Below are 15,195 nucleotides of genomic sequence, written 5' to 3'. Positions count from 1 at the left end.
CAGCTGTCTCCGTCTTGGACAAGACACCTAAATCTCAACGTTCTCGATCCGCACCCTACGAACCCGAGCTAACCTCCAACGGCTCGACGGATATCTGTCCTTGGACCCCTCCCCGGCGATTGCTCAAGGCACCCGCCACACATTGCCAGCGTAATTTGCTGTCATCTACGGATATTCAGCCCGTGCTTCGTCGTTCCTCTCTAGCCTGAACGCCGCCACCCAACCCCATCATACCGAGAGCCCTCCAAGACCGAACCTCACGCGCGCGCGCACTCGAACCACCGCGTCTACCTTCATACCATGAGTCGAGATGCAGATGACTTGCTGCAAACCGAGACGGCCTCTGCCGTTGGCACGCGCTCCAGCGTAGAAGTTCGTCGAGCCATGATCGCGCCGAGGATGCAGTATCGAAGCCGACCCGTGTCTGTCGCTGTAGACCCTGTGTCTCTGGTCATGTCCGAGTGCATATCGATCACTTCTGCGATTCAGAAACATGCGCGATCACCTCATTCTTCCGTTTCGGCCATCTTGGGCGGAAGCCCAAACCCGATTCACCTGGGGCCCCCGAGTCCTTCACCGAGGGGTGCGTCCAAGACATCAGGTGCTGGACTCGGGATCGATGGCGCTCAGGACGTGGCCTCCGCCAACAACAGATGGGGTTTACGTGGAAAGAAGGGTCGCAGCATACAGGACAACCCTTTGATGGCCGGGTTTGGAAAGCTTCGCCATGAATTGGCCAGCGTTAGAGGTAGGACTCAACTTTGCTCTTTGCTGCACTCGTCTTTGCTATGCAGAGCTAGCCTTGCTAACCATGTTGCGCCGCAGATATACATTCCTTCGATGCCCTGTTTCTCTTGAACCCGTTCCTCCAGATAATCCAAACGAAAGGCACGGCCGCGCCCATAACCATCCTCACTCTGGGAGCCCTGCGCAAGTTCTTGGCGTACGGATTTATAAGCCCTGCCTCGCCGCGATTTGCCCTTGCCATGCAGTCCCTATCGGCAGCCGTCACTCGATGCCAATTCGACGGAAGTGACTCGGGACAGGTGGAAGTTGTTCTCCTGATGATTCTCCACCTGATGGAAGACATGATGTCGGGACCGGGAGGCGACATTCTGAGTGACGAGAGTGTTTGCGACATGATGGGCAGGGGGCTTGCAATTTGCTCGCAACCACGATTTTCGCCCGTTCTCCGACGAACAGCCGAGGCGTCAATGGTTCGGATGTGCCAGATCATCTTTGAAGACGTCAAACACCTCGAGGTTGAGGCCGGAGACGAGTCCGACGCTCTCGACAAGCAGACAATCGCGGACATGGATAGCGTCACAATGGATCCAGCCGCAACGACTGCACCAGGCCTACAGGTGACAAACCCTGAACCGGATGCGCGCCTGTCCACCTCAAGCTCGACCCCTCTGGACCCGAATCCCCGTTCTCGGGGAGGCTCAGAGTCGGGAGACAGCAAAGCCGACGCTGGCGCTGGCGGCGATGTGGAGGCCGATGGTGATGCAGATGGCGCGGAGAGTTCCGACTCTTTGGATCTCCGGCCGTACTCGCTCCCCTCTGTGCGGGAACTCTTCCGAGTTTTGGTCAACTTTTTGGATCCCAACGACCGGCAGCACACAGACACTATGAGAGTCATGGCATTGCGCATCATTCACGTTGCCCTCGAGGTTTCCGGTCCCTCCATTGCGCGGCATCCTGCTTTGGCTGGGATAGCCGAGGACAGGCTCTGCTGCTATTTGTTTCAGCTTGTCAGGTCTGACAACATGGCCATCCTACAAGAGTCGTTGATCGTGGCCGGGACGTTACTAGGCACATGCCGCGGTGTGTTGAAGTTGCAGCAGGAGCTGTTCCTCTCATATCTCGTTGCGTGCCTTCATCCGTCGGTAGAAATACCGCGAGAACCGGGCATTGACCCATCGCTCTACGCCGGGATACCGCAATCCCCCAAGCTCGTCAAGCCACCCCCATCGCAGACAAGCAGCGGCCGCTCGACGCCAGTTCCGGTGAAGGATCGGCAAAAGCTCGGTCTCGAGGGTGGTGCCAGGAAGCCAGACGCACGACAGGCCATGGTTGAAAACATTGGTGTGCTGTCAAGAATGCCGACATTTATGGCTGAACTTTTTATCAACTATGATTGCGATGCGGATCGAGCGGACCTGTGCGAAGACATGATTGGCCTTCTCTCGAGAAATGCTTTGCCGGATTCCGCAACCTGGAGCACGACAAGTGTCCCACCACTTTGCTTGGATGCACTACTCAGGTACATCCAGTTCATCGCCGAAAGGTTGGACGAGGCGCCCGTTGTCGATGGCTATCCCGATGCAACGGAGCTACGGGAGTTGAGACGGAAGAAGAAGATCATTATCAAGGGCACCAGCAAGTTCAACGAGAATCCCAAGGGCGGCCTTGCATATCTTGAGGCCCAAGGAATCATCTCCGACCTCAAAGATCCTGTTGCGGTCGCCAAGTTCCTAAAGGGAACATCGCGGGTGTCTAAGAAGGTCCTCGGCGAGTATCTCTCCAAAAAGGGAAATGAGGCCGTATTAGAGGCATTCATGAGCCACTTCGACTTTTCAGAGAAGCGGGTGGATGAGGCGCTCAGAGGACTGTTGGAGACATTCAGACTGCCGGGAGAGTCGGCATTGATTGAGAGAATCGTTGTTTGTTTCGCAGACAAGTACGTCTTGAAGGCGAAACCAACAGAGGTCGCCAACGCGGATGCTGTCTACGTCTTGACGTATGCCATCATCATGCTCAACACGGATCAACACAACCCCAACCTCAAGAGTCAGAAACGTATGACCGTGGATGACTTTGCACGCAACCTGCGGGGTGTCAATGACGGCCAAAACTTTGCGCCAGAGTATCTTCAGGATATTTTTGACAACATTAGAACCAACGAGATCATCCTGCCTGACGAGCATGACAACAAGCATGCGTTCGACTATGCTTGGCGCGAGTTGCTCGTCAAGTCTGAATCGGTGCGTCCGCTAGTTCTATGCGAGACCAACATCTATGATGCCGACATGTTTGCCTCAACATGGCGGCCCATTGTGTCCACTCTTGCGTATGTATTCATGTCCGCTACCGACGATGCAGTCTTTGCGAGAATCGTTACTGGGTTTGACGAATGCGCCCGTATCGCGGCCAAGTACAAGAACACGGAAGCTCTCGATCAGATCATCTACGCACTTAGCCACATGACTACGCTGGCTACTGATATCCCCTTCAACACGAACCTGAACACGGAGGTCCAGGCTGGCGAAAGCAGTGTCATGGTCAGCGAACTGGCAGTGAAACTTGGCAGAGACTTTAGGGCGCAACTAGCGACTCTGGTCCTATTCCGGGTTGTCACTGGCAGTGAGGAATTGATTCAGGATGGTTGGAAACACGTAAGTCAATATCGGTCTATGTGATCATCATGGCGGAAAGCTAACAAACCCTAGATCACCCGCATCTGGCTCAACCTCTTCGTCAACTCTCTAGTTCCCCCCTTCTTTGCGGATTCACCGGTCCTCGATATTGGCCCGATCCCACTTCACACACCCTCCCATGTCATCGACCGTGCTGCCAAGACTGTTGATACGGGCTTCTTTTCTGCGTTCACTAGCTACATTTCCAGCTACGCCGCGGACGATCCACCAGAACCCTCAGACGAGGAACTGGAAAGTACCCTCTGCACTGTCGACTGTGTCAACTCATGTCACATGGGCAACGTTTTTGCCAACATCTCGTAAGTCGATCTGCTCCTGAACAGGCGCAACTGCTAATCAAAGTCACGTAGAAAACTCTCCCCTCAAGACCTAGAGCCGTTGATTGACTCCCTCCTCAACGCACTACCTGAAGATAACAACCCAACGGTGATAGTTGTCAAGTCGGACAATGTGCCGGCAGCAACGATGAACGGTCAGAAACCTGTGCAACCGGGAGCTGTGTACGACCCTGCCATGGCCTACATCCTTGAGTTCAGCACGGTGCTGGCTCTTCGTGATCAGGAAACAGTCCAACTTGTTGCTAAGAGAGTCATCGAAGCACTGCAGGCCGTGCTGCGAGATGCCGGACGGTACCACTACATCGTCGTCTCAAGGGCGACCTTCTATCTTCTCAAGCTACTGCGAGTCAGCTATGTACGCATACTCTTGCCCCTGACAATGTTTGTCTTCTTATTAATTGGTTTACAGGCTCATGACTACATCAACGTCCCGGTGTTGTTGCACACAATCTCGAGCTTTCCAAAGGAGGCGCTTGCAAGAACTTCGACCATGGTGCTTCAGGGCCTGAGACTGTGCATTGACGAGCCCAGTCCACTACGCAACGAGATCATGACTTCCCCGGACTTCTGGGCCATTATGCGAGCACTCACCGGACGTCCAGACTCTGCACCTATCGTTTTTGACATCCTCGAGTTAGGTTGCGGAGGTACACCGCCGGCCATCATTGCCGACAACTACGAGGCGGCCATCTCTCTCTTCGGCGACTTTGCTTCCGGGGCAGGACGGATTGTCCTTGCAGAACGCAAGCTAGATGCCCAGCAGCGTAAAGCCCGCGAGGGGACGCACGACAAGACCACGTGAGTGATTCATGAGGCCTTTGCCATAGTGCAAGTTATTAACGACTGGCAGTGTCAATGAGGCTATCTCACGAGGTACCAAGGCGGTCAACAGCATTTACAATATGACAGCGCGTATACCTTTCCTGATGAAGCAATCCCATCTCGAGAGCAACGAAGGTAATACTCTCCACCGGCAAAACTGAGTAATGACGACTAACGCAATGTTACAGCATGGTCCGCTTACTGGCTGCCTATATTCCAGGCATTAACAACACAATGCACAAACCCATGCCGCGATGTTCGCCTCCATGCGTTCACGTCGTTGCAGCGGTCTCTGCTATCACCTGAGCTCACTGACAGTGATCACAAGGAGTGGACGGCCATCTTCGGCGAGGTCCTGTTCCCTCTCATTCACAAACTTCTCAAGCCTGAAGTCTTTTCGTCGGACCGTGACGGTATGAGCGAGATGCGTGTTCAGGCTGCTTCTCTGCTGTGCAAAGTGTTCCTCCAATATCTCGTGCTCCTTTCCAAGTGGGACGGAATGCTGGATCTCTGGGTCAAGATCATTGACATCATGGATCGCTTAATGAACAGTGGTCAAGGCGATAGCCTGGTACGTCGATATCAAGAGTCTTGGACTTTGCAGAAGAAATTGCTAACAATACACAGGAGGAGGCAGTTCGCGAGAACCTCAAAAACGTGGTACTTTTCATGGCAAGCAGCGGCTTCCTGGTCTCTCCAAAACAAGACGCTTCCAAAGAAAAGCTATGGAACGAGACTTGGAAACGGATCGACCGTTTTCTTCCAGAGCTGAAGAGTGACCTAGCCTTGGAAGAACCAAGTGGCGGGGAGGAGCCGGCGCCAGCGCCAGCGGCGGATGCGGGTGCGGGTGCGACTGCCTAGAGGCAACTCGTCGTGAGGCGCCTGGGCTTGATTGCCAATAGTTGAGATGACTTTTACGTGTACATATATGGCAATTGGGGGGCAGCATGGGTTAGGTATTCATGATGGTCAAGATACTGGGCCATATCGGCATTTGATGCATTCAGCAGGTTGTAGAATTGATGTCTGCCCACGGGGTATCATCGAAAATTGTTTTCCGTGAATGGAAGGAGAAGCTGAAACGTAGGAGAGCTACACATGCCACCGTGGCCGAGTGCAGTGTATCACCAAGATCCAATATAGAATAGAAAGCCATTCTTTATCCCATTCAAAAGCATCCTTGTCCTCATCACAGAACACTTCGAGGCTCCAAAACCATGGTGACGGAGTTAAGGACGTAACTTGCTTAGCAGGGATAGAGTTCTGAATAGACGACAGCACTGTTCGGCACCCCTGCGGAAGGCAACAGATGCTCCCCTTCCTCCACGCGATGTGAAAACAATGGTAAGAATGAAGGAGGTGATGTCAAAAACCAAAAACATACAATACCATGTATTCGCTGGTCGTCACCGACCCAACTACTAATCCGGCCCTCACTGGGCTTATCTATAGATACTCAGTATCGTGAAGTTGGTGTAGGTTACTATCACTGGTTACGATGGATGTTCTAGAATACGGAATAAGGATTATGTATTCTTAAACGGTCGGGTATTGTTTTGACTTATGTAGCTTTGTTGCTCGATGGTCAGTATTAATCGAATATTTAAATACCCTAAGCGAGGCATATTAGTACTGTAACGGTGTGGGCCCCACAAGGGCAAATGTGGCAGCAGACACAACAAACCATTGCGCTAAATGCGCACCCGGGCTTGTTCAGCCAAAAGGTACGTAATGAACAGATCCCTCTCTGTTCATTCTGCTGCACTTAAGTACGTATGCACGGCTTGTAAGGCTTACGGCATAGCCTAAGCCCACACAGGGCTCCAGCCCGTGACAACTACTACTACTACCTAGCCCGCCTATAACCTATATCTAACTTTTAAAAAGCAACTTTCGAACTCTCTAATAAGGGTAAGATATAAGCGACCTTTTTTAGTGGGCTCTTAGGCTAGGTAATAAGGACCCGTTCTATAACTATAACTACTGACCCTCTATATATATATATAACTATATATATATATATAACTAGTAAAAGATGTCTTTTTTACCTGTCTTATAGAGTACTCGTCTCTATATAGTACTAGAACTTTATTAATGCTTTAATATCTAATTACTTTGAGTGCTCGTTAACCTCAAGAGGGGAGATAAGGAATAGTTTGGGCAATGAGAATATAGATTAATTATTTAATTCCAGCATAATATATACGCTACGGAAGAGGGATGTTACGACCCAACATGCACGACCAAGAACAGGGCCTGCCCCGCAGGCTTACGACGGTTACGATACGCCATACATGCACAGGACAAGGGGACACAAGGCACCCTCTCACGGAACGGAAGAACTATGGTACAAGTCACGTGATGATAAGATAAGGATCATTTGGGATCAATATGATCCAACACGACTTGGGGGCTAAACGATCATTCTGGATCAGAATGACCCAAGACGACCCAAGGGACAAGGGACATGTTCAGGATCAGGACTTGTATATAAGGATGGACTTGAGCTGGACTCTAGGACAGACTTTCCATAGCTCTTCAGCAATTAACTTCGTATCAGGATTAACATCCGCTTTCAGCTACTACCTTGACAAGACTACGATTGATCACCGAAGCCTTACCTACCCTTACGATTGACAGACATAGCTTCCCTGAAGCTATCCCCGACTACGATTACTGTTACCAGTTCCGCAGCCTCAACTTCTGCAAACTACCCCTACGACTAGCTGGCCGTAACACTCAACTTCTGCAAACATACCTCACTACGACTAGCTGCCGTAACACTAGGTGGATAGGTGGATGGGTGGATTGAAAGTCGAGAAAATTCGTTACTACGCCGAGGCATTATTAAGTCACGAGCCAGTCCTGCCCGCATCGCCTAGTAAAGTAAATGTTATATAAGCTTATGAATTAGATAATTTGCAAATTTTAATTGTATACATAAAGTTATGTCAAGTGCATTTCCTTTTCCCGGGCATATATTAACATTTGAACCAATATTGAAAACATGTTTAAGAAAATCAGGCAATAACAGAGGAAAAATTAGGGCTTAGTTGCATCCCGGAGTGATGATGATGATGATGATGATGATGATGTTGATGATGATGCCGTTGCTGCGATTCGATCATCATTAGAGCGGGTTCGTCCACGCAGGTAGCCCATTCCATTTTGTTTCAAAGTCTTCAATGGACTTTATGAAATCCCGATGTTTCTTTTTCTCGTCCAACACCGGCTGCAAATCACCTGGGGCGTCCTTCCACTTGTCCTTTTCTGCCTGCGTGCACCACGCAGCTTTCATCTTGGGGAGCCAGTTATTGACGAGGCCGTTGGTCTTGGACTGCATGGTGGTGTACTGCCCCTTCATGTAACTAAGCCACTCGGACTTGAGGTTCTGCTTCGACCATTGCTGGTACCTAGCGCGCTGGTTGGCCTGCAACAGGGTCGAGTCGAGGGCGTCGAGAATCTTGCCGATCCGATCCGTCTGAGCCTTCATGGTTCTACTGATGGTCGAGTGGCTCTGGTAAATGCGCGAGCCCATTGTGCTGCGCATCTTCTGGTGAATGATCCTGGCCTTTGCATAGTCGGAAATATCCTTGGTCCAGGAGGCAAAGTTCCACGGGTTTCCGGATGCCCAGGGACTCGTCTTAGAAGGCGTGTTGATGGCGGACTCGAGGGCGACGAATTCGGACCTCTTGTAAGTCTTTGTCGGGAACTGCGCCGCAATGTGCATAATGGGGTTCCATTTAGTGCCGACGCCGTTGTGAGTGTCCTCACCGGGCCACATGAAAGCCGGCACGTCCCACAGCTCGTCGACATATTCACAGAAGGTGATGACGTCTCCTGGGGCCGCATTAGGCCTCGGGTCGGGAAGGTTAGACTTCTTCTTGTTGAGGTGCTTGAAGAAGAGGTCAATCATCTGGGCCTCAAGGACGTGCTCCGTGTGATATTGGACGTTGGGGGCGCGCGCCGTCAGGGGGCTGCCAAAGTCAAAGTTGCCACAGTCCTCGGGATCAACCCAGCCCCAGTCTTGGCCATTCAGCTGGCCGCCGGGGGGGAAGTCGTCCTGGATGTCGCAGTCCCGATTACAGGCCTTGACCAGCTTCGGATCGCCTCTCTTCTCCAACATGTGCAGTACATCGCCTCCTGCGTGGCCGCCATGGCCACCACTTCGCTGCTGTTGAGCATGAAAATGTGCGGCGATGACGTTTTCATCAATGGTTGACGTCGGAATCAGCTCGTCTCTTTTGCGCTTCTTCGCATCTTTCCAGACGCCGCCCTCGTTGCTTGTTCCCAGGGCATTGTATGCTTCCTGGCACGTGATGCCTTCTTCGCTGTCTTGGGAAGGGCAGAAGAACTCGCCAGCGGGGAGGCTGAAAGCTGGGCCGTATACACCACCTCTCTTGACCAGGGACGACATGTGTTCGCCAGAGACGTGTCTCGCGCGCAGGCCGGCGTCGTAGCTGTGGATGGACTCCACATCAATGGCACTGTAAGCACCGAATCCGGCAGCTCCCGACCTCGACATGTTCCTGGTCACGTCCTTGTCTTCGGCGCGGCCCTCGATGAGGAGGTGGTCGAGACTTCGGAGACTCCTCTTGGAAGGTATCGGGCCCAGGTCAGGACAAGTGCCGCCCTTGATGATGGTCTTCTCCCACTTGTCCATCAGGTCGACCTCGCCACCAGCCCAGCCAAACACCTTGGGCGCCGTTGCTCTTGCGAACAAACGAGCGCCCACATCGAGTCCGTAGGTGAAGGGGCACGTTGCCGTGGTCGAGATGCCCGCTGCGAACTTGGTCGTTAGGCTGACCTCGCCCACGACTGCAGCAGCCGCCGGGTCAATCTCCCACTTGTCAACAAAGCGAACGCCGAACTCGGCGGCAGCCGACAGCTTGAAGGTGACATCTCCGGAGGCTGTGACACCTGCGTAGAACTCGGGCTTTTGGATTCCCGAGAAGTCGCCCGTCCGATCGAGGCTTGGCTTGCTGTTGTCGATGAGCTCGGGCTTGTAGGAACTGCTGTCGGGCATGACTTGGCGGACCTAGAAAGAAGAATTGGTGGTCAGCAAGTGGTTGGTTACTGGGTTTTGACAGAAAAAGCGGCAAAAAGGGGGCTAGTTGCTGGAAACTGGGGCTTTGCTACTCACTTCCCACTTGGCAATCTCAAGCTTGGTCTCAATCAAGCCAGCCATGCCGAGAGAGGCGTCAATGCTGCCCTCTACCGTGAGTTGGGGGCCAATAGTGGCGATTCCGGGAATTTTGAACGAGGCACCGGGGAATGGCAGGTTGAGAATGACCTTCTTCTTCTCGTACGTCACGCGGGCGAGGGCCTCGAGAGTAACCACACCGGTGACCTTACCCTTGTTATAGAAGGTCAGGTAGCTCTGGTCGAGGTTGAGGGGAAGGGTGAGACTCTCGACGATGAGGGTGAAGCCGAAGCTGGACTCCACTTCGATGTCGAGGACGGCCTGGCCAAGCAGATGGCCGTCGTAGTTTACGCCCTCTACTGATCCAGGGCAGTTCCACGACTCGTCAAACAACTTTGCCGTAACGCTGTCGTCGTACTTGTGCGTGAACTCGCGCTTGATCTCGGGTTTCACGAGAGCCGCCAGCCACTCGAGGATGCTCTTGCCGAACCACCGCTCATGCAGGTCCCGCGAGGCAATCTTGTCAAAGTGGAAGTCGTCGCGGAATTCCTCCTCGAGCCAGCGCACCGGGTTCCCACCGACGTCTTCAAGAGTGCGCTTGGCGAACCTCTTGCGGCCATGGACGTCTCGCTTGCGACTGACGGACCCGGCGACAATGTTGTTCCAGTAGTCGTCCTGGTTGCTGTAGTCGATACGCATCTGGGTGTTGCCGAGGTCACGCGGCACGCGGTGAAAGTCATAGTCAAAAGTCAAGTCGTAGACGACAGGCTCAAGGGTGGCGAGATGGGATAGGTGACGGGGCAGGAGCTTGGTGTGGTCTTTGCCAGGGGCCGGTGCCATGCTCTTGGCGACCGCATACTTGCCTGGGCCACAGCCCTTGGGCATCTGGAGAATAGTTCCCGGAACACCGTGGCCAAGTCCAATCTTGTGGCAGTTGCTGTCCGGGGTGTGGTCGTTGCAGACCATGCGGACCGTGTGCTCGCCCTCGGAGACGGAGTCGTTGCAGTCAAAGACGTCCCAGTGGGAACCATCGCGCTTGTCGAGAGAGATTTGGAGCGCCTCGGGCGAGACGAGGACCACGAACTGGAACGCAGCTTCGTTGGGGTCATCGTCGCCGCCGGCCGACGACTTGTCCGTCTCGAGGGTGAAATCCGTGTCAGAGCCGCCCTCGGGAGGGTGCTCGAATAGGTTCTTGAGGTCCACGGGCAGGAAAAGGGGCTCGCCATCCGACTCGCAGCAGAAGGTCCGGACACGGTCCAAGTGGATGCCGCAGTTATCGCTGCCGCCAAAGTACGAGTCGGTGATCTGCACCGTCTTCATGTCCAGGCAGTGGCCGTCGAAGCAGTTGCCGGGCTTACCGTACCAGGCGCAGTTCTTCCACTTTTCAACCTCCTTTTCAGGGCAGCAGTACAGCTTCTGGGTATCGATATCCAGCTCGTCGAGAACCTCGAGCAGGACTAGACCCGTAAGGGCCGCGAGCGGGTGCGCACGACCGAGAACCCGCAAGATAACTTTGGCGACGTCGTCAAGGATGTCGAGGACGGTACCGGAGAAAGTTAGGGGCAGCTCGCCACTATGGCACTTTTCGCCGACGCCGCGCCACTTGCAGATGTTCTTCTCGCCCAGGGAGCTCTCGCAGCAGTGCGCCATTTGGCCGTCCCAGCAGTCGTGGCCGCCGCCGTATTTGCTCATGTGCGTCATGACCTCGTCGTCCTTGCAGTAGCCGTTGCACCATCTGGTCTCGCCTCCGCGCCAGGTACACGACTTGGGGTCAGGGGCTCCCGACAAGGGACAGCAGAGAGTACTCTTCTTGTCCTTGCCGCACTTCTGGTCCGTGATCTTGATCTCGCCCGCCTTGCAGTCATCAACGCCACAGCTCGTAACGTAGCACATCTCGTTGGTGCCCGTCCAGTTCTCGTCACCCTTGTCGATCGACTTGAAGTCGCCCAAGGGTTTGGGGTCCAGAACAGCAGCCAGGGCAGACATCTCGGCATCATCCTGGTCGATGGCCCAGATCAAATAGCCTCCGAGGCCAAGCTTGGCTGCGAGGTCCTTCTTCTGCTTGAAGGTCTCCTTGTCGTCAAATGACACCCACTGGTCAGTGTTCCAGGTAATGTACTTGACACCGGCCTCCTTGTCGTGGACTGGCTTGATCTTGTTGACTTTGATAACCTCCTGGATCTCGCGGTAGCTCAGGATGCCAGACTCGCCACTGCACGCTCCTTTGGTGGCGCCTCCCTTGAAGAGACAGCCGGGCTTGTTGCAGGACGGATCGGCCAGCTGGAACGCGCGACCATAGAAACCGAGACCCATGTTCAACTTCTTGGCCGGGACATCGTTTCTCCAGAAGAGATCAAACGCCAGGCTCATCTCAGTCAGGTTGGTGTGACCGTAGATGTGAGACCCAATCGGGTTTTCGCGATCCCAGACACCGTGAAGACTATACATGTGATTAGTTGAGATGTCACAGGAGACAAGGCAAAAAGGAAAGAAAATGACTTACTCATATGACATGACATTGACAAAGTCGACATAATCAATTGATTTGAGATCAAAGTGGCGCAGATACCAGAAGCTCGTCGGCGCTGTGTAGGACACAATGTACTTGACGGGCTGCTTCTTGTTTTCCTCATCGAGCTCCTTGAGGAATTGGGTGAAGTTCTCGCCGTCCTCGGGGACACCACCGCGGTCGTCCGCGCCAGGGTACTCCCAGTCAAAGTCGACACCGTCAAAGGCGTACATGCGGAGGAAGGACATGAGGTTGCCGATGAACTTGGACCGATTTGCTTTGGTGCTGACCATGTTGCTAAACACCTTTTGCAAAGGGCCCGGGTCGTTGTGTGTCCACCCACCAATGGCAATAACCATCTTGAGGGCAGGATTCTTCTTCTTGAGGTTGGTGAAGTCTGTGAACAGCTTATCGGGCAGGTTGTCCATGCCGACGATCTGAAAGTCCGGCATGATGAACGCAAAAGAGAAGTACAAATGAGTCAGGGAATTGACGGGAATGTCGTCCAAGCCCTATCTCACGGTTAATGGGACACCCGCATTGCTAGAGAGCAGAGTATACTTACCATATCCTGACACTCGGAGTCGTGTCTCCATGCCTCGTAGTATCCTATGACACGGTTGAGCTGATCGGAAGCCTTGTCTTTGGGACCTGGCTGATCGCAGTTGGACTGGCAACCGCCAGTAGCTCCATGATCATCCTTGTCACAGAAGTCGCTGTTTTTCACAATCGTCAACACTGGTCTGCTGCGCCGGCATCTTCATATTTTGGATTTGTACATACTCTGTCATTCCACAGAAACCCCACTTGCCACAGCAGACATTCAGGAGACACTTTTGGCCGGGGACAGCTGCATTCTTGCCGCACTCTGCCTTGGCATCGCAGTTGGACCAGCACACCTCGTTGGGCGAAATTCCAGATGTACCGCAGGCTCTATTTTAAGGGGGGGGAAGAAATTATTAGCCCGAATCCAGAACGGTAGCAGCAACATCAGAAAGAGGCGCAAGACATTACATGATTCAACGAGCCACACGACTGGCGAAAGAGGGAAAGGGGGACCTACTCCTCGCCGTAGTTGCACTGGCCAGTCTTCTTGGGACAGCAGGCCTTGTTCTTGCAAGGGCGGTCGGGACCGCAGGTATAGTCGTCGCCGCCGACTACCTGTCTTCCAAACAGGGAAGACAGCTCGGTGCGTCCTACCAAAGACACGCCAGTCTCGAGTGACTCGGGGACGATTTCTCGTACATCAGTGTCAAGACCGGGGCCGTCAGCACTGCAAACTGGTAGCTCATGGTCACGACGGTTCTTGGCCGAGTAATCAAAGGGTCTGAGATTTTTTCATAACGAGTCAGCACAATGAGCTCGAGTGGTCCAGATCGTAGGACACGGCTGAGGCAAGTTTACTTACGAGGTGACGGCGCGGCACGCGTCAGGGAGTTCGGGCACCGCAACCACGCTGGTACTACCTGGCCTTGATGTGATGACTGCTCCAAGAGACGGGGTAATGAACGTAGAAAGAAGCAAACAGCTCCATGAGAGCTGGGACCATGGTCCCATTGTTGCGTTTAGGGCTGAGGTTGTGGGGGCTCTACCCAGCAACCAAAAAATGATAATCAAAAGAATGTGGTCCCCTATGAGAGAGAGAGAGAGAGAGAGAGAGAGAAGGGGTTTTGGAGAGTTGAGAAGGAAATGATAGAAATAAAGAGCATTTGCAAAGAAGCAAACAAAGTCAGCTAGCTCAGATATCTTTAAAGGGAAGCCGACCAAAAAGAGGGCACGAGAGACAGAGTATTTGGGAGAGTGTCATCTGACAAGAGAGAACTTGGATGGTGTTCTAGAGCAACCCAGCCCCAATACCGATCCCAATACCCCGTGCCAATATCAAATCCTCTTCATCCCCTTGCCTTGCATGCTCTGAAGGCTATGCTTGGCACAGGCGGCGAGGCCTCGGCTCCGCTGCACGCACTCTGCTACCTGGCAGGGCTCATAGGGGCTCATTGTCGATGTCAGATGGTCATCGTCCTATTTTCCCATACCGTCGTTCGGAGATACTCGCTCATGATTGCCTTTTCGGTACAGAGGGTCCCATCAGAGTGAGATTTTATGTGATATCGTGCTTGCCGCTGAAGGTTCGTTATGCTGAGAGGCGGGCCGCTCAATTAACCTCTGCATGAACCCTGCATGTAAGGTAAGCGCTGTTCGACCCCATGTCTCGGCGAGAAAGGTCATCGGTTCCTGCATGTAAGCAAATAGTATAAACCTGTCTTGGCGCCAAGACCAACAGTTCGCCTCCCTCATCTCCCTCAACAGCCGTGGTCAGGTCATTGTGAACAAGCTCCTGCACGGATATGCACCCCTTTTATGGTTATATTAAGGTTAAAGGTGGAACTGATAGCTAGCGCAAGTTACTGGCTAGTTGTACGAAGGCTGGGGCCAGAAGTATTGGAGTATGCCGGGGGCCCTCTGCTCCGTGTGAGGACTGCGTCGCACTCAAACCTTACATAAGTACTCCGACAGCAGCCGTACTATACCCGAGGCCCGCTTTATATGCACCCAATCAAAAGTTTACCTAAGCTATCGATAAGATTGAACAAGCGCTCGTATCTTATCGATATTCGTTGAGCCAATCAAAATCTACTTAGGTAATTGACAGACTGTGCCCGTCAGAAAGTGCGTTGCTGCGCTCGCACGGAGGAAGGGATCCCTGCCATACTCCAATACTTTTGGCCCCAGCCTGCGTACACCATATACGAAAGCGAGACAACTAGCATTTCTACTGTTAGCAGTCTTGGCAGCATCCATAGGTCAGAGTTGCAGTGCATAATATTCTCACCTAATCACAAGAATCTTTTCCATTATAGGCAGGTGTTGGTGGATTGCATACCATACTATCTATGGTACCTGAATACTTCTGCTACCCTGAAAATCCTACGATGCTGATCC

The 15,195-nt window shown here is 53.0% G+C and overlaps 2 protein-coding genes across 2 annotated transcripts; one reads left to right on the top strand and one right to left on the bottom strand.

The window, feature by feature from the left end:
• Positions 1-300: 300 nt before the first annotated feature.
• Positions 301-5,461, top strand: BDP81DRAFT_322920 (Sec7 domain-containing protein; the record flags this gene model as incomplete). Its single annotated transcript, XM_060584745.1, has 8 exons — positions 301-748; positions 826-3,398; positions 3,453-3,739; positions 3,791-4,133; positions 4,188-4,576; positions 4,629-4,735; positions 4,789-5,171; positions 5,228-5,461. 8 exons carry the CDS (start codon positions 301-303, stop codon positions 5,459-5,461), a joined length of 4,764 nt encoding a protein of 1,587 aa, XP_060443866.1.
• Positions 5,462-7,673: 2,212 nt separating this feature from the next.
• Positions 7,674-13,904, bottom strand: BDP81DRAFT_472786 (glycosyl hydrolases family 18-domain-containing protein). Its single transcript, XM_060594629.1, has 7 exons — positions 13,661-13,904; positions 13,316-13,579; positions 13,036-13,185; positions 12,818-12,968; positions 12,247-12,764; positions 9,744-12,183; positions 7,674-9,638 (listed from the first exon to the last, which is right to left on the bottom strand). The coding sequence occupies exons 1-7, from the start codon at positions 13,807-13,809 to the stop codon at positions 7,731-7,733; spliced, it is 5,580 nt and encodes a 1,859-aa protein (XP_060443865.1). The 5' UTR covers positions 13,810-13,904; the 3' UTR covers positions 7,674-7,730.
• Positions 13,905-15,195: the final 1,291 nt, after the last annotated feature.

Source organism: Colletotrichum phormii, assembly GCF_030913505.1.
Source record: "Colletotrichum phormii strain CBS 102054 chromosome Unknown BDP81scaffold_13, whole genome shotgun sequence".
Classification (NCBI taxonomy): Eukaryota; Fungi; Ascomycota; class Sordariomycetes; order Glomerellales; family Glomerellaceae; genus Colletotrichum; species Colletotrichum phormii.
This window is presented reverse-complemented; position numbering and strand designations above follow the sequence as displayed.